Here is a 19,158-nt window from a genome sequence, read left to right as displayed (position 1 = left end):
CTACCTTTCTGTGGGGGAGACAATGCATGTATTATCTATTAATGACACAATTCAAATAAATAATTTTTTAAAGACTTTATTTATTTATTTGACAGGCAGCGATCACAAGTATGCAGAGAGGCAAGCAGTGGGGAAGCAGGCTCCTTGCTGAGCAGAGAGCTCCATGTAGGGTTCAATCCCAGGACCCTGGGATCATGACCTGAGCCAAAGGCAGAGGCTTTAACCCACTGAGCCACCCAGGTACCCCTCAAATAAATTAATTTTAAAGGATCATTAGCTTTATTATATAATTCATGAATTAGGCAATATCTTATCTAGCAAACAGAAAGGGGCTCTATTGAGCTGTGGGAAGGGAAATGTTTTTAAAGGAAGAGGGGAAGAGAAAAAGAAAGAAATCATTGACAGTTCCTTTCCCACTGGGAGGGCACCTGCTTTGCATCAGGGCAAACTTCAACTGAACTGGAAAACACACATACAGTAAGAAGAACACATTGATGACTCAGGCTAGGTGACAGCTGAATGAAGACCAGCTGTGGGTGTTCAAATGTCTCTCAAAGGAGGTGATGTGAGTCCTCTGAGGGCAAAAACAATTTTTCCAGGATAATGGGCCTGACAAGTCAGACATTGCTGGTAGACTTCCACAATTTTATAGAAGTCTTCCCTCCAATATGTATCGATAGTTTGAGTCATCTTAAATATACTATAATGGGTGAAGAAATAAAACAACAACAACAAAAAATGTATTTGCTAGTGAGTCAGGAAGAATCCGGCCGCTGTCTTGTGTTCCATAAATCCCTGACTGTTCATTCAACTTACAACCATTGGTTACCCATGTTATATTTCTCTGGTTTGGAAGCAGAGGGTTGCCATGTTACCCTGGCATTAGAATGGGCAAAAATCTCACAACGAGCAAACATTTTTGCAGAGAGGCAGAATGGACGTTGTCCACATGTGTCACGTTCTTTATAGATTCTTTTGTTGGCTGCCTTTGCATATGAAAGTCAGCTGGAGGCAGTTTCCTTGTACTCTGTTTCAGTCCTGTTAGTGGGAGCCTCAGTTTTGATGACTGCAATTTCAGAAGGTAAGAGAATAATTACAAGCATTAACATTATACTAGGATGTATCAAATTCCCAGGAATTTCACATAATTTCTAGAATACATATACCCATGGAAATGGAACATAATACACGGGATCTTTGTTTTCTAGGAAGATCACTTAAAATGGAAGGGTAACATTCTCAACCGACTACCAAAAGTAGATCAGATGTTTAAAATAACCATCAAATCTTTGTCCTTTCAACATATAGGAATCCAAATTCTAATTTTACACCAGTTTACTTTTCTATGAGAACATATTCATTGTAATGTTTGTCAGTCCCAACCATGAATAAATTCCTTTCTAAAGGTTCATTTTTATAGTATTTCTACAACTTTCTTTTGCCTCAAAAAAAAAAAAGTTTCTCCAGTCCATATATATTTTTTTAACCAAAAGCACATAACCTAGTTTTCTTTCTTTCAGAGATGTTTCCTTTTTTAATTTTTAGTAGCTTTACCACACACATTAGAGGTCTGAACACTTAGAAGCTTTAATTTCTAGTTATAACTAGGTAACGTTATATAAATATATAACTAGATAACAAGTAAGCACTTGTTATCTGTGTGTTAGACGAGTCTTCTGTTCTTGAGATGGGAAGTTTATAAATACACATTCTTTTTCTAGAAACCTATCCTTTTTTTAAAAAATTTTTTATTATTTATAAACATATATTTTTATCCCCAGGGGTACAGGTCTGTGAACCGCCAGAAACCTATCCTTTTTTAAAATACTATGATCTTCCCATACAATACACCAAAAAGGTTTACCAACAGTACTTACATTTATCTTTAGTTTCTCAGTAATAAAGGAGCCAAAATTAGAGACATGTATGTTTAGTAATTAATGTTTCATGATTTTAATTTATTTGGATGTGATCTAGAAATACAATGAATTTAACTTAAATCATTCAGAGAAGACCCAGGAGCTTGAGCCTGCAGATCCTGCAGAGCTTAAAGCTTGAGCCTGCAGATCCTGCAGAGCTTAAAGCTTGAGCCTGCAGATCCTGCAGAGCTTAAAGCAGGAAGCTGCTTCAGAGACAGATGTGGTCTGATACCATGTAGCCTCCTGAAGACAGGAATGGTGGTTTACAGGCACCAACTTTTAAGTGTAATTTGCATTTGAGTATAAGGGCAGGCAGGTCCTTCTCAACTCTCCAGCAGTGACAGCCATACAGAAAATACCTACTTACAGAAAATAACTGAATGATGGGAAATTTAATGCTGCTTTGTTAAGCAATGCATTCTCTTCCTTTTGTGCAATGTGTAAGCATTCGAATATTATGACCCACCAATTCCTCTCCTATTTCTGGAGAAGGCTCTACACAGGTGTCCAAGAAACATGTGTAACATGTTTGTAGCAGAACTGTGTTGAATAGAAAGAAACAACTGTAAAAAACCCCAATCCAAAGTGCCCACTGACAGAAAATAGATAATATGTTCTATCTTTGCAAAATGGAAAACACATGTGATAGAAACAATTGTAAGTGAAAAGCCGCTTGCAGAAGATGACACACAAAATAATTATATTTTTCTAAGACACCCACCAAGGACAAATAATTTTCTGAGGAACCACATATAGTGGTAAAAATGGAAGGAAGCAAAAAAAGATAAAATTTGAAGGTGCTGTATGTCTGAGAAGAGATATGGAGAGACAGGATATGGATTAATTGTGTAGGAATATTCACTTATATAAGAAACATTCCTGTTCTTAATTTTGGAAGATGACAGGTATTTATATTTAGATCTTTTTTTTTTTTAATGTTGCATGATGATATTTTTTTAAGGAGTTATTTACTTATTTTAGACCGAGAAAGAGTGCCTGCAATCAGGGGAGGGGCAAGGAAGAGGGAAAGGATCTTTAAGAAGACTCCCTGCTGAGCAGGGAGCCCAAAGATCTTGACCTAAGCGGAAACCAATAGTTGGACACCTGACGAGCCACCCTGGCATTCCTTTATATCTTTCTTTATTCTGTGTATATGTACATATGAGATATCATATATATCCTACTGAAGCTAACGGCTGAACACATATTACACTTGGAAAAGGTACCAAAGGACAATGTCAAAGCTGAAGAACAATGTCAACAGCCATCATCTTTTTCAGTAGACTGTATTTTAGAGTAGTTTTGGGTAAATAGCAAAATTAAGCAGAAGGTACAGAGGGTTCCCATGTATCCCCTGCCCTCACACAAGTACCGCCTCCCCACTGTTAACAACTCACACCATCCTACAGTTCATGAACCCAAACTGACCCCATCTTTCTCCCTCCACGTCCATAGTCCATAGTTAACATTGGGTTCCCTCTTGGTGCTGTGTATTCTATGGGATTTGACAAAAGTATAATTTATCTGCCATTAACCCACCATTACCACATCACACAGAGTGGTTTCACTGTTCTAAATGGACTCTGTGCTCCACTGGCTTGTCCCTCCCTCCCCTGAACCCTTGGAAACCACTGATCTTTTTACTGAATCTGTAGTTTTGCCTTTTCCAGAATGTTACACAGTTGGAATCGTGTAGTATGTGGCCTTTCCAGATTGGTTTCTCCCACTTGGTAATGTGCATCTCCATGCCTTTTCACATCAGCTGTCATTTAAGGAGCCTTCTGAATGCTGAGTGTTGATGGATGTGCTCTAGGTCATCACTCCCTTGTGACATTTCTGACATAGTCCCCAGGGATGAAGAGTTCCTATGATTTTCCATGGAGTCAACCAGGTGACCATCCAAGGAATGCAAATGAAATTGGCACTGGGCTTTTTACTGGCAACATGGCATGCTGGAAGGAGATAGATCTTCAGAGATCTGAGATGAAATGATGTTGTATCCAGAATCCTATACTCAGTTAAACTATTTATTGAAAGTGAGCTCTAAATAAAGGCATTAATTGGAAATCCAAAAACTCAGAAAGCTTACCTCCCAGAGAACATTTTCTGTTCTCTTTAGCCAGGATCTCATTGTTTTAGGGTTTTTTGTTTTGTTTTGCTTTTTAGATTCCACAAATAGTGAGATCATATGGTATCATATGGTATTTGTCAGTCTCTGAATTATTTCATTTAGCTAAAGCCTGCAAGGTACACCTATGTTGTTGCAAGTAGAAAGATTTTATTTTTTTTCATAACTGAATAATATTACATCATATATATATGTATATATATCACTATTAAATATATATGTGTATGCACATAAACACATATCACGATTAAACCACAAGTTGTATATAGATAGATATATATATTATATAGATAGATATATTAAACCACAAGTTTTTATATATATATATATATATATATATAATATATATAATAGATATAGATCAGATATCTGGGATATCTCCTCCCCTCTGGGAACCACCAGTTTCTGTTCTGTGTTTCAGGGTCTCTCCCTCTATCTCTCTTTTTCTACTTTTTGTTTCTTTTGTTTCTTAAATTCCAAGTATTGTTGCTTCCTGATGGCACATGGGAGAAGGATGAGGCACAAACAAGTCAGCTATAAGAGAAAGGGAGCAGGGGACAACGGTAGAAATGACCGTTGCCCTGAACAACTTTTCAGTTCCGTTTTTATTAGATATAGACAGTAATTAACAGAAGAGCGGAAGAAGGCTAAACATTAGTCTTATGTCTTATAGATAAACAAGAAGGAAGGCAAAATATGTTTGCTCAAGCATTATAAAGTTTATAGTTGAGCAAGCACATTCGAAGGACTTACCTAATTAGCCACAGGTGCTCTTGGTGGGGGGAAAGGGGAGATAAGGGAAAAATGAAGCAGGGGGCATTCTGCTCGGCTTCAGGGCTGTATATCGTCCTCTCCCCCAGAGGTCTGTTGCCAGTATGTGTTTTTCTTGAGGCTATACTAAACATGCTTGGTGGGGCACCTGGGTGGCTCAGTGGGTTAAAGCCTCTGCCTTCGGCTCAGGTCATGATCTCAGGGTCTTGGATTTAGCCCCACATCGGGCTCTCTGCTCAGTGGAGAGAATAGAGCCTGCTTCCTCCTCTCTCTCTGCTTGCCTCTCTGCCTACTTGTGATCTTTCTGTCAAATAAATAAATAAAATCTTAAAAAATAAAAAACATGCTTGGTAACTAGCAGAATTTCCCATGGGTTATATTTTAAGTAATACATTGTTCTGAGGGACAGTTAAATGTATGAGTCAAGTCATACGGTATATATGTCTTACTCTAACTTATTTCACTTAGCATTTTATTCTATTCATGTTGTTGTTGCAAATGGCAAGGTCTTACTCTTTTTAAAATTTAAATTAAATTAAATTAAATTAAATTGAATTAAATTAAATTTATTTATTTGTCAGAGAGAGAGAGAGAGCGAGCGAGCGCACAAATGGGGGGGTGGTGGGAGAAGGAGAAGCAATTCCGGGCTGATCAAGGAGCCCGATGCAGGACTTGATCCGAGGACCCTGGGATAAGGACCTCAGCTGAAGGCAGATGCTTAACCAACTGAGCCACCCAGATGTCCCCAGCAATATCTCATTCTTTTTTAATGGCTGAGTAGTATTTACTTTATATATAGGTATTTTATGTTTTCCATATACATATAAACTGTATGTTTTCTATATACATATATATAATCACATCTTCTGTATCCATTCCCCTATGGATGGAATTTTATTTTATTTTTTGATGCTGTTGTAATTCTTTTTTTTTTTTTTAAGATTTTATTTATTTATTTGCCAGAGAGAGAGTGAGTACAAGCAGGGGGAATGGCAGGCAATGGGAGAAGCAGGCTCCTTGCTGAGCAAGAAGCCCAGTGCAGGACTATCCCAGGACACTGTGATCATGGCCTGAGCTTCAGGCAAGTGCTTAACCGACTCAACCACTCAGACCTCCCTCATTCTGCATAATTCTAATTGTTTTCTTAATTGGTCTTTCAGCTAGTTGATTTTTAGTGTACAGAAATTCAACAGATTTTTATATACTCATTTTGTATCTTGAAATGTTGTTAACTTTGCTCATTACTTTGAACAAGTTTTTGGTGAAATCTTTGGGTTTACCTCTTCCTTTGTGGTGTGGATGACTTTTATATCTTTTTTCCTGATTGTTATGACCAGAACTTCCAGGACTATTTTGCATAGAATGGTGTGGCAAGGCATCCTTGTCTTTTTCCTGATCTTAGAGGAAAAGATTTCTTCTTTTCACTTTTGAGTATGATGTTAGTGGGGGGCCTGCCTGTATGGCTTTTATTATGCACAATTTGCTGAACATTTATTTATGAAAAGACATTTAATTTTGTCTTTTTTTTTTTTGCTTTAACTGAGTTGACCATCTAATTTTTATCCTTTATTTCATTTATGTGGTATATTATATACATTGATTTGCTCATGTGAAATTAAGCTTGCATCCCTTGGGACACAAATAAAATAAATCCCACTGACCCTGATGTATGATTCTTTTCATATGATGTTGAATTTTGTTTGCTAATATTTTGTTGAAAAAATTTGCATGTATTCTTATTAAGGATACTTGCTTGGGGAGAGGAAGCATGCAATGAGCAGGAGGACCCTAGGCTCCCCTCATCCCATGAACCCAATGAGATAACTATCAAGTCATCCTGAATATCCCAGGAATTGACCTGAAGACGGTCAACTAAAGGGAGAGAAGAGGCCGCACTGAAGAAGGTAGGAAGTGTGGAGTCATGGTTTAGGGGAGAAAGGGATGTTGGGTGTTGCAGATGGCAGGGTGGGGGCATGGATGTGGAGAAGTCATGTGTGTGTGAGAGAGAGAGAGAGAGAGAGAGAAGTAGAGGACCACATAGGGGGAATATTATCCCACAGCCATTGACTTGGAAAATAAGAGGGGCTATATATTATGAATTCTTGCAACTAGCTTGGCTTAAAGTCTGCAGTTTTAAACAGCACAGCAGGCTTGGCTTTAGCACAGAAGGCTTGGCTGTGCTGCTTCTGGAAAGAAGGCAGGCAAACAACCCAGGTCAGACAGCTTGGAAACAGGGATCTTGAGAATGCTTGGGGCACACAAGGGAGAGATTGTTTACTTTTCTTGGAGCATGACCTTGAAGGGTTCACACAGATGCCTCTCCTGAAGCAATTTACAATTCCCCCTTCCTTGCACCATTTCCCTCCCACCCACCTCAGCTCCAACTGCTGGAAGCACCACAAGGCTGATATTGGCAGCCTAACTTGCTTACACCAAGCCCTACCCCGCTGCACTCTGGTGAGACTGACCTTCTCAATCAGCTAGCCTCGGTCCCAGTACAGAGGCCCTACCCCATGAAGACAAGCACACCCCCTCCCACCCCAATGCTATGTGGCCAGACCAAAGTGTTTTTAAAATTTTCTTTCTTAAAAAAATTCATTTTATTTTGAAAGAGAGACAGTGTGTACACATGCAAGTGGTGGGGAGGAGCAGGGGTGGTGGGGAGAGAAGAAATCTCAAGCAGGCTCAATGTTTAGTGCAGAGTGCAGCCAGGGCTCAATCTCATGACCCTAAGATCATGATCTGAGCTGAAATCAAGAGATGGACACTTAACTGACTGAGTCACTCAGGTGTCCTCAGACCAAAGAGTTTTGAGTGCAAAGGAGAGACCAAAACTGACAAAAGCAAGAAAGGACAGAAAATCACCAGAACTAATGACAAAACAGTTATAAAATGGTACTAAATGTATATCTATCAATAATTACTTTGAATGTTAATGGACATAACACTCTAATCAAAAGACATTGGGTAACCCCTAAACAACTAGAACTCATGCAGCTATTCAGTAATGTGGCAGAATACAAAGTCAATGTACAGAAATCAGTGGCTTTCTTCTACACTAACAATGAAAATACAGAAAGGGAAATTAGAGAATCGATTCCATTTACTATAGCACCAAGAGCCATAAGATACCTGGGAATAAACCTAACCAAAGAAGTAAACGATCTGTACTTGAAGAACTACAGAACACTCGTGAAAGAAATTAAAGAAGACACAAAAAGATGGAAGACCATTCCATGCACTTGGATCGGAAGAATAAACATTGTTAAAATGTCTATACTGCCTAGAGCAATCTATACTTTTAATGTCATTCCGATCAAAATTCCACCAGTATTTTTCAAAGAGCTGGAGCAAATAATCCAAAAATTTGTATGGAATCAGAAGAGACCCTGAATCGCTAAGGAAATGTTGAAAAACCAAAATAAAACTGGAGGCATCACATTACCTGATTTCAAGCTTTACTACAAAGCTGTGATCACCAAGACAGCATGGTACTGGCATAAAAACAGACACATATACCAGCGGAACATAGTAGAGAGCCCAGATATCAACCCTCAACTCTATGGTCAAATAATCTTCAACAAAGCAGGAAAAAATATACAGTGGAAAAAAGACAGTCTCTTCAATAAATGGTGCTGGGAAAATTGGACAGCTATATGTAGAAGAATGAAACTCGACCATTCTCTTACACTGTACATAAAAGTAAACTCGAAATGGATAAAAGACCTCAATGTGAGACAGGAATCCATCAGAATCCTAGAGGAGAACATAGGCAGTAACCTCTTCGATATCAGCCACAGCAACTTCTTTCAAGAGATGTCTCCAAAGGCAAAGGAAACAAAAGCCAAAATAAACTTCTGGGACTTCATCAAGATCAAAAGCTTCTGCACAGCAAAGGAAACAGTTAACAAAACAAATAGGCAACCCATGGAATGGGAGAAGATATTTGCAAATGACAGTACAGACAAAAGATTGATATCCAGGTTCTATAAAGAACTCTTCAAACTCAACACACACAAAACAGATAATCATATCAAAAAATGGGCAGAAGATATGAATAGACACTTCTCCAATGAAGACATACAAATGACTATGAGACACATGAAAAAATGTTTATCATCACTAGCCATCAGGGAGATTCAAATGAAAACCACATTGAGATGCCACCTTACACCAGTTAGAATGGCCAAAATTAGCAAGACGAAACAACGTGTGTTGGAGAGAACGTGGAGAAAGGTGAACCCTCTTACACTGTTGATGGGAATGCAAGTTGGTGCAGCCACTTTGGAGAACAGTGTGGAGATTCTTCAAGAAATTAAAAATAGAGCTTCCCTATGACCTTGCAATTGCACTACTGAGTATTTACCCCAAAGATACAGAGGTAGTGAAAAGAAGGGCCATCTGTACCCCAATGTTTATAGCTGCAATGGCCACGGTTGCAAAACTGTGGAAAGAACCAAGATGCCCTTCAACGGACGAATGGATAAGGAAGATGTGGTCCATATACACTATGGAGTATTATGCCTCCATCAGAAATGATGAATACCCAACTTTTGTATCAACATGGACAGGACTGGAAGAGATTATGCTGAAAAAAATAAATCAAGCAGAGAGAATCAATTATCATATGGTTTCACTTATTTGTGGAGCATAACAAATAGCATGGAGGACATAGGGAGATGGAGAGGAGATGGGGATTGAGGGAAATTGGAATGGGAGGTGACCCATGAGAGACTATGGACTCTGAAAAACAATCTGAGGGTTTTGAAGGGGTGGGGGTGGGAGGTTGGGGGAGCCAGGTGGCGGGTATTAAGGAGGGCATGTATTGCGTGGAGCACTGGGTGTGGTGCAAAAACAATGAATTCAGTTATGCTGAAAAGAAATTAAAAAAAAGACATTGTGTATCAGAACAGATTAAAAAATGTATTAGACACCTATAAGAGTCTCAGTTTATTCTATTATTTTTATAAAGATTTTCTTTCTTTCTTTGAGAGAGAAAGGGAGCACAAGTGAGAGAGCACAAGCAGGGGGAGCAGCAGCGAGAGAGAGAAGCAGAGTCCCCACTGAGCAGAGAGCCTGATGTGGGGCTCAATCTCAGGACCCTAAGATCATGACCCAAGCCAAAGGTAGCTGGTTAACTGACTGAACCACTTAGGCACCCCAAGAGACTCATTTTAGACTTCAAGGCACTTGCTGATCTAAAGTGAAGGGATGGATGGGGAAATCCAAATCAAAACTACAATGAGGTATTACCATTTGTCAGAACGGCTAAAATATTTTTGTGTCTTCTTTAATTTACACGAAAAGATGGAAAAATATCCCATGCTCATGAATTGGAAAAATAAACATTGTTAAAATGTCTGTCCTGCCCAGAGCAATCTACACTTTCAAGGCCATCCCTATACCATATAAAAAATGCCATCATTTTTCAAGGAGCTGGATTAATCCTAAAATTTGTATGGAACCAGAAAATACCCCGAATCACTAAGGGAATGTTAAAAGCTGGGCATATCACGTTGCTTGACTTCAAGCTATATTACAAAACTGTGATCAAGACAGCTTGGTATTGGCATAGAATCAGACACATAGATCAGTGGCACAGAATAGAGAACCCAGAAATGGACGTTCAGCTCTATGGTCAACGAATCTTTAACAAATCAGGAAAAAAATACCCAATGGAAAAAAGACAGTCTCTTCAATTCATGTAGAAGAATGAAACGTGACCATTCTCTTATACCATACACAAAGATAAATTCAAAATGGATGAAAGACCTCAGTGTGAGACAGGAATCCATCAAAATCCTAGAGGAGAATATAGACAGTGATCTTGTGGGGCTGGTCACAGAGCACCCGTACCCTTCCTTGGGTTTCCCTGCTGAAGGTGCTCAAATAATCCTGACATGCTTCAGGTTAATGCTGTAGGAGTCCTACACTCCAGAATGGAGAATGTGAAACTGGTTCTACCCCTTTTTGAGAACTGGTGTGATTTCCAGGAATCGAAATTGAAAGCAACCATCCCTGGTTTCCCTGCATTTGGGCTAAGATCTTGCCACAACCATGATCCAGAAATTACACTGCTCTGAGCAGGTTAGGCACCGGAACAGAAAGCCCTACACTTTCACCTTCCTAACTCCTTTTCTTTCCTCTCTAGGCTCTTCCTAGGACACCCCAACCCAACACAGTTCTCTTCTTTCCTTACAGAGAATCCTGGGCATTGAACACGTTTTGCATGGTCTCAGAGGGAATGGTCTCTTCTTCAGGGCTGGACTCTTCCCCAGGGAGGGGTAACTTCCAGGAAGACCACTGATACCTTCTTGATAGTAGTCACACAATGCTTCCCGGAGCAGGTAAGTGAAAGGGCTCCTACAACCCAACTTGGCTAGTAACCCTCCTACTGTGACATGAAAGATAGAGTCTGACACCAGAGAAGAAGAGCTTGGGGCTTAGATTACCCATTTCAGTGAGTAGTCACCATTGGGACCCTCTCTGAATATTCTTCAGGGACAAAACAGCACCCTAACTCTTTGGCTGCTGCAAACCTATCCAGCCCTCCAGTGTGGAGGTAATGGGGTTATCACCTCCATGTTCACAGCACTGGGGTTGGAAAAGGACAGGAAGATTTGTCATTCATATTCTCTTAGGGTCTAAGTAGTATTTAAGACAATGACAATTTCAGGGGGGTAGCCTGGAGTCGGGAGAGTCTAACTGGAACACGGCCTTGACCTCCTGTGAATTAGGGAGTGGGGGTGGGGTTTCAGGGACAAAGGGTCTGTTAAGACCTTAGACAATGAATAACAGTGCACATGTGTATCTGGCATTGGAAAAACTATCCCCCTTGGTGGACACCAACTCCATCCTTCACCTCAGTGAGGTGGACTCTTGAAATACTCTTCCCAGACCAGGTCCTTTTGTGCTTCATACCCACTGATGATGCAGATGTTTATTATACTTTCCTAGAATAAATCAATATGTTGATATTTTTCCCTCACCCTTTCCCTATGATGATAAAATGGGGGAAATATGGGCTTGTCCCATGTTGGGTTCAAACTACAAATGGCCTTGATGCCTTAGATTTCTAGTTTGGTGATCATTGGGATCATTGGGCATGGTACAAACTATATAGGACCCTACGTTGGAAGTCCACTAATGAGTGTTTTCCTTTCTGCTTCTTAGGTCATGAAATCTATCTGATGCATTATAACAAGAGTTCAAAATAAAATTTACCCAATGCAATAGAATCCAGTAAGTTAAAATAAAGAGTAGACAGACTCTTGGTAAACTCTTTCTTCAGGTCTATGCATATGTGTGCATGCATGTGTGTTGAGTGTGTACTTGGTTCTAATGTGAAATGAATCTATCACTGCTGATCTCATTCAGAAGGCTAAAAGATCTTCTCCTAGGGTCTGATTCTTTTGCAAGCACAGCTGCCCTCTCTAGTTAAATCTGCTACCTGGGCTACTTCCATAAAGGCCTATGTCTCTTTACTCAGAGACCCTCAAACTCTCTTTAGAAAGGGAATATCAGAGGTTTAGCATGAGTAGGATCTACAAGAAGGAAGGCACTTGCATCTGGACTTGTCTATAATGGCTTCTGGGTCAGTAATCTGAGCCTCAGGGTCCTGCAGACACATATGCACTGACCACTCCTGGAATAACTTACAGCTTGTTGGAGTTACCCTTGTGTCATCCTGCAATGGTAGTGACACATGGACACATGCCTAAAAGGATCCCGAGAATGTCCCATGTGTGGGGTTTTCTAGGACCAGGTGCAGGGCAGAGATCAAATGAGCAGGTAGTGGGTAATAGGAGAGCTGTGGCTGGTGCTTCATAACCTCGATCACCCCCCTTCAATAGGGTCCAGCACAGGGGCTCAGCTGAGAAGACATGTGAAAAGTCCATAGTCAGACATAGTCATAGAAATGGTCTGGAAAAATATAAGTTTGTGCTCCCCTTCCACACCCACCTTATGGTGGGGGGATGGTCATACTCTGCCCCAGCCCCTAATTGCTTTCCGAAGGGCTGTGGCAGAACTGGCTTCAACATTTCAGATGACAGATTTAGGAAGCAAAGTTAAATTATCCATCAACCAATAAGTAGAAGATATACAATGGTATATTGTGTTTCATTCATCTAACAAAAGTATGTCCCATACCTGCTGGGGACTAAGGGTACTAGAATCTAGGGAATTATTTACTGTAAGTGCAAAGACTTGCATGTGTATTTTTATGATGCTAATCATCTAATGTGGGATGAAAGGAGGCTTTTTGGGACTTTGAACTTTTGAAGACACAGGGGTTTTTTTGATTGACCTAACAGTTGGGAAGTCAAATTGAGGTGGGCACATATGGAAGTTGTGATGGGATTTAGACAAACCAGGAAAAGAAATCAAGGGTTGTAGCCCAGGTCCTATGTTCTGGCCTGCTTGGGCACCACAGGAACACTGATAAGGATATCCAGTCTTTTCCATCCCATACTAGGGCAAATTTACAGGCAAGCAGAATATATAGCATGCTGAGGGACAGCAGAAAGCCCTTCACACAACCAAGTCAGTGAGCCTGGAACTCACCCAAGAGATTCTCTCCCTGGAGTCATAATGGCAGTTGAGGCCTCCAGGGACTTTTATGTACCCCATAAACAAGAATGGAGGCTATTCTGGATAATAGAGGTCTTAAAGAAGGCTTTGAGTACAAGGGCAAGGGATACTTTTCTTATTCCAGAATGTTCTTTCAGCCTGAACCAGCCCAGAGCTCCATCTTTCTGACTTCTAGCCAGCTTTAGCCATGCATGCCTGTCCACCATGTCATTCACTCCCTCACCGAGCTCAGGGCACCTCCACTCCCTGCAGGAAGAGGCACCATTTTTGCTGACCTATTGCAACTCTCCTGATGGAGGACCCTGAGAACTTTGTGGGCATAGGCCTCAGGAGATTCTAGTTCCCAAGCAGATGGGATTATGATCACATCATAATCCATCAGCTTCCCTCCCTCTGAACTCCCAGCATCTCCTGATCATTTCACTGGGCATCTCTAACTCCCAATGGGGGTTGGGTTCACTGCAACATTTTCCGAAAAGTGGGGACACATTTTTGGATTTCTCTTCACACTTGGAATCAGTGAGTTTAATGTGGAGTGAGGAAGGGAGTTGAGAGAGAACTGAGTTCCATTCTCTCCCCCAAATTAGTAAGGGTTCATCCAGGGAGAGGTAGATGGTAATTGACAGCAATAATTGGACCCACATCCCTGGGAGAAGCATCTCAGAATCCAGCCAACCCTTAGCCCCTGGGGCTGGAGATTCAGCATTTACTAGGATGGTCCTCCTCTCCTGTCCAGACAGAAACAGAAAGACACTGTGAATTTATATCTTGCATCCTGAGTCATTGCTATTCAATTTGAGGCTTGTTTCTCATCTGTGAGACACTGTTTCTTGATCTGTGACCAGGAATAATACTATCACTTGTTTAATAGAGCTCAGAGAAGATTAATCAAGAAAAGGCATGCAGAACATCCTGCCCACACAGACTCACAGACAAAATCTTCATACACTGCAGTAAGAGGTGGAGGGAATAAGAAGAACCAGAGAAAAGCCTTCCTCAGAGGCCCTAAGACGAGAGAGAATCTACCAAGCAGTTGCTGGCAGGCCTCCCCAGGCTTTCACTTGGATCTAAGCATGAAGCCCTCCCTGAAGTCCTGTGAGGTGGGTAGCTATCCTGCTGCACAAGACAGAACATTGGGGCTCAGTTTTCAATGTGAAAACATTCACATTACCATGGGCCAAGCCTGTCTGAAAACTCAGTCAGGGCTCTTGGCAATTTCCTCATTGGAAGAAAGCATCCAGAGAACTCTGGAGGGCAATCATGCAAGGGGGACACACCATTGGAGAGGAAAGCCAGTGTGGTGGGTAACAAGTGCACCATAGCTCCTACAGCTCAAAATGAAATTTGTCCTACAGACAGGACTGCAGTCTTTTTCAGCAGAAACATGAGTGGATGTGAGGTCTTATCTCCAAGAGCATCAGGAGAGTCCCTTAATGAGGCTGTACAAGAAAACTCCTCAGCAAATAGTCAGTCTTGAGTTAGAAAGTGTTTTAAAATTTGCATTTGTGCACACAGAGATAGTAGATGTCTTAAGGGAAATTACCACAGCAAGCAGCCATAACTTGTGGGATTGTGAAAGCCCACCAACCAGCACTGTGTGTGTAGCCCCCAGGAGAGTCCAGTGGGTAATTCCAGCCAGTTCTCCTTCCCAATTCTGCCATATGAAATGCTTGCAATCTTTTTTTTTTTTTGTGAAGATTTTATTTATTTGACAGAGATCACAAGTAGGCAGAGAGTCAGGCAGAGAGAGGAGGAAGCAGGCCCCCTGATGAGCAGAGAGTGGGATGTGGGCTCCATCCCAGGACCCTGGGATCATGACCTGAGCCGAAGGAAGAGGCTTTAACCCACTGAGCCACCCAGGCACCCCAAATGCTTGCAATCTTACTGCAGGGTTCAGCTTACAAGAGAAAGCTCATGGGAGAGCTTAAATAGTTATAGCAATAATCACAGCAAAGATAAACAATCAAGTACAAACATAAGTACTGACTTAAAAATCAGTAGGATATTATTTGGAAAGCTTGTGTAACTTAAATGTTGCAATGGGTGAGAGACAGGGATTTTTTTAGGTATGCAGTTAGTGGTGAAAGATATGAAAAATGGGGGAAAACGCACTTTTCACTGCTGCTAAGACAATTAAATTGCTCTTGACCTTGAAGACATATGTATTGAGGATGTGTCGGCCCTTGGGATTGAACAGTATGGAGAGTTTGCACAAGTTTGCTTCTGCCTGGGGACATCCCCGGTGGGACATCCTGCTCACTCAATTTGGGTGGAGGAGTACCCCTATATGCCTGGTCCTGACTGAGCAACCCTCACAATATCCTTCTGCTCAAACCCCTCCATCCATAACCTGTGGAGAAGCTGACTACTAGTAGCACAGCTATAGAGCATTCATCAGTGGTCTCCTCTGAGCCTCTAACATGTGCACATCTCCTCAGTGAGCACCCTTCCTGCTTTTCTTTTCAACAACTTCATTGGGATATAATTTACACATTCTGTATTCATCTCTTTAAAGTTTTCAGTAGATTTGAATATATTCACAAAGTTGTACACCCATCATAATCAGATTTATAACGTGTTCATTATCCAAAAGATATCCTGTACCTCTTGACTACCTCTCTTTTCCCTCCTACCATTTGCCCTTCCAATCTAGGAAACCCTCAATATATTTTCTGTGCCTAAGGATTTGCCTTTTCCAGACATTTCATATGAATAGGATCACAGAATATATTGTCCGATGGGCTGTCCGCATTCACTTAGCATAATATTTTGGGGTTCATTAGTACTTCATTTTTTTCTTGCCCAATAGTGATATTTTGTATGGATAGACCACATTTCTTTATCCGTTGAACAGTGGGTGGACAACTGTGTGAATCCCCCCTGAGAGGTTATTGTAATAATGTCGCTGTGAACATTTGCATGCAGGTTTTACCTATATGTACATTTTCATTCCTTTTAGGTATCTACCTAGGAATGGAACTGCTCGGTCATTTGGTGACTCTGTTTAAATCATTTTATTAGTTTTATTGGAAAAGAATAGGCATATATCACTGTATGAATTTAAGGCACATAGCATGATTTATATATGTTGTGAAGTAATTACCTCAGTAGGTTCAGCTAACATCCATCATCTCAATCAAAGGAAAAGAAAGAAGAAAAAGGAGAAAAAGTTCTCCATGTGATGAGAACTCAGGATACAGTCCCTTGACAACTTTCCTATAAATCATACAGTCGTGTTATCTGTAGTCATCAGGTTGTACACTATATCCCTAGACTTACTTATCTTATAACTGAAATCTTATACCATTTGAACACTTCCTTCAATTCCACCTTCTCACCATGTGATAAATTGAATCCACAAGTGTGTTCTCTTTTTCTACGAATTATTTTATTTGAATTTTAGATTTCACACATTGGTTAGAACATGGAGTATTTGTCTGTCTGATTTATGTTACTTAGCATAATGCCCTCAGTGTCCATACATGTTACAAATGGTAGGATTTCCTCATTTTCTATGGTTGAATATGTTTAAATTTTTGACAAACTAACAAATATTTTTCCAGAGGCTTGCTGTTTGTCACCTAAGTACCTTTGCAGGGAGTTGGGTGTGGATCTGATGCCCTCAGTTTGGGTTATCAAATATGATGAATCCTCTGCCATCCTATGTGCCAGGCTCTCTTCACTCCCCTGTTTTTCCTATTTCTGCAGGTCACTCCATTGCTCAGTGATGTGATACAGCCCACCCACTCTCTTCACACCCCATTACTTGCATCCTCCACCTCTGATAAGCCATACAATATGGGCTGGAATGTCCTACCTAAGGAGGTTGCCATAAATGTGGAAAAGGCCTTGGGAGGAGGGAAGTTGCTGGAGGTAGCCTCTGTGGTCAAGGAGACCCTGAAGACAGCATCCAGTGCCCCAGTGAACATTGCAGTGACTGGGAACTCTGGCAATGGCATGTCCTCCTTCATTAATGCACTGCGGGGAATTGGGCAGGAGGAGGAGGACTCAGCTCCCACTGGGGTGGTGAGGACCACCCAGACTCCCACTCGTTACTTTTCCTCCCACTTTCCCAATGTGGTGTGGTGGGACCTACCCGGAATAGGGGCAGATACCCAATGCCTGGGGAACTATCTGCAGGAGATACAGTTTAGTCTGTATGACCTTGTCATCATCATTGCATCAGAACAGTTCAGCATGAATCTCGTGAAGCTTGCAAAAGTCATCCAGGTCCTGGGAAAGAAGTTCTATATCGTCTGGACCAAGCTGGACAGGGACATCAACACAAGTGCCCACTTGAAGGAACGACTCATGAAGAATATTCAGGAGAATATCCAGGAAAATCTCCAAAAAGAGGGAGTGTGTAAACCCAACATATTCCTGGTCTCTAGCTTTGACCCCTTATTGCATGACTTCCCTAAGCTTAGGAGCACCTTGCACAGGGACATTTCTGACACCAGGTACCATGGTCCTCTAGAAAATCTCTCCCACACTTATAAGAAGGCCATTAATGACAAAGTGATCACTTGCAGGAAGAAAATAGCCTCAAAGTCTTTTGACACCCTTGGTATCTGGAATGCAGATGATCTGGAGCACAGTCTGATGGCCTACCACTTGCTCTTTGGTATAGATGATGAATCCCTCCAGCAGCTGGCTCAGAGTATGGGGAAGTCCATAGAGGAGTACAGGGCCCTTATGAGGTCTCAAGATCTAAATACTGTCCTAAGAGGGGACTGGCTATTTTCTTGCATGAATTGTAATGTAGTCTCTTGCCTATGTTTAATTCTGAGATGTATCCCACTGTTAGGTGTCTTTGTTTTCAACTCCCTTAGAGAGTGGAAACACAGATGCCTCCTTGAAATAGTTGCCAATGACACCAAGGACATCCTGAAGAAAATCCTGACAGACTCCATCATCTGAAGAAGTGATGTCTCAGCAACCTCCTTCTGAAGGGAAGTCAGGACATCTGGGGTCCTATTGTCACACTGTCTCCTTTCTGAATTCTCAGTCAAGCTCAGTTACTTTCACTTTCATTGATTGTAAGTTCCTTGAGGTATATGAGATGACTTGCTCATTTTGAACTCATGTCAGGAAATTCCCAAATATGTTGTACTTTTGTCTTTTATTAAATGAGAGGTGGAAGAAAATATCTGCTCAATGTGACATAGAGTCATTCTGACATCCATTTCTCACTTAACCTTAGCATCATTTCTCTGATGTCCATGTTCTTTCACTTCTCATCTCACACTCTGTAATCTCACACAATCTTGACCTCCCTATATGTCAGTGGTAGACACTTTAAAATGACCTCTAACATTTCCTCCTATTTTCATGTCTGTGTTTAAACCCTTTCCCTGGAGTGACTAATAGAATATGGCAGCAATAAATGAATGTCCAAAAATTCCAGAACTTTGTTATGAAAAGTGCATCTCTGTCTTATAAACACTCTGTTCACTGGCGCTGCCTTGCTCCTGTTCCAGCTCTGTTTTCCTCTCTCTCTCTCCACCTTCCTCTCCTCTTTCCTCTCTTGGCCTCATTACCATAAGAATTTTGGAGAGGTCCTGAGGAATCAGAGGCCATGTGGAGGATAGCAGAGGCAGCCTGCATTAACTGCTGATCATGTAAATGTGTCACCTTGAGAGTAAATCCTTCAATCCCAGCAAGACTTCAGGAGGTGCAGCCCAGCTGATAGCTTGACTGCCATCTCAGGAGAGACCCTTATCCAGAACCACACAATTAAAACTGTTC

At 41.1% G+C, this 19,158-nt stretch overlaps 1 protein-coding gene across 3 annotated transcripts; it reads left to right on the top strand.

The window, feature by feature from the left end:
* Positions 1 to 205: 205 nt before the first annotated feature.
* Positions 206 to 18,910, top strand: LOC116585893 (immunity-related GTPase family M protein 1-like). Of its 3 annotated transcripts, XM_032335245.1 has the most exons (6): positions 206 to 1,081; positions 6,563 to 6,722; positions 11,020 to 11,165; positions 11,992 to 12,060; positions 14,282 to 14,510; positions 17,119 to 18,908. In XM_032335245.1, the coding sequence occupies exons 5-6, from the start codon at positions 14,484 to 14,486 to the stop codon at positions 18,328 to 18,330; spliced, it is 1,239 nt and encodes a 412-aa protein (XP_032191136.1). In that variant the 5' UTR covers positions 206 to 1,081; positions 6,563 to 6,722; positions 11,020 to 11,165; positions 11,992 to 12,060; positions 14,282 to 14,483; the 3' UTR covers positions 18,331 to 18,908. The 3 variants fall into 3 exon arrangements, with proteins under 3 accessions (XP_032191136.1, XP_032191135.1, XP_032191137.1); XM_032335244.1 differs by lacking the exons at positions 206 to 1,081; positions 6,563 to 6,722 and adding an exon at positions 10,817 to 10,905; XM_032335246.1 differs by lacking the exons at positions 206 to 1,081; positions 6,563 to 6,722; positions 14,282 to 14,510 and adding an exon at positions 10,817 to 10,905 and having other exon boundaries at positions 17,119 to 18,910.
* The last annotated feature ends 248 nt before the right edge of the window (positions 18,911 to 19,158 follow it).

This window comes from Mustela erminea, chromosome 3, assembly GCF_009829155.1.
Source record: "Mustela erminea isolate mMusErm1 chromosome 3, mMusErm1.Pri, whole genome shotgun sequence".
NCBI lineage: Eukaryota > Metazoa > Chordata > Mammalia > Carnivora > Mustelidae > Mustela > Mustela erminea.
This window is presented reverse-complemented; position numbering and strand designations above follow the sequence as displayed.

What these genes read in the sequence shown, in the direction of transcription:
- LOC116585893 (XM_032335245.1), top strand. Translation starts at nt 14,484, where the DNA reads ATGAAGCCCTCCCTGAAGTCCTGTGAG. An exon ending in CCTCCCTGAAGTCCTGTGAG is followed by an intron (nt 14,511 to 17,118) that starts GTGGGTAGCTAT and finishes CTATTTCTGCAG; the next exon opens with GTCACTCCATTGCTCAGTGA.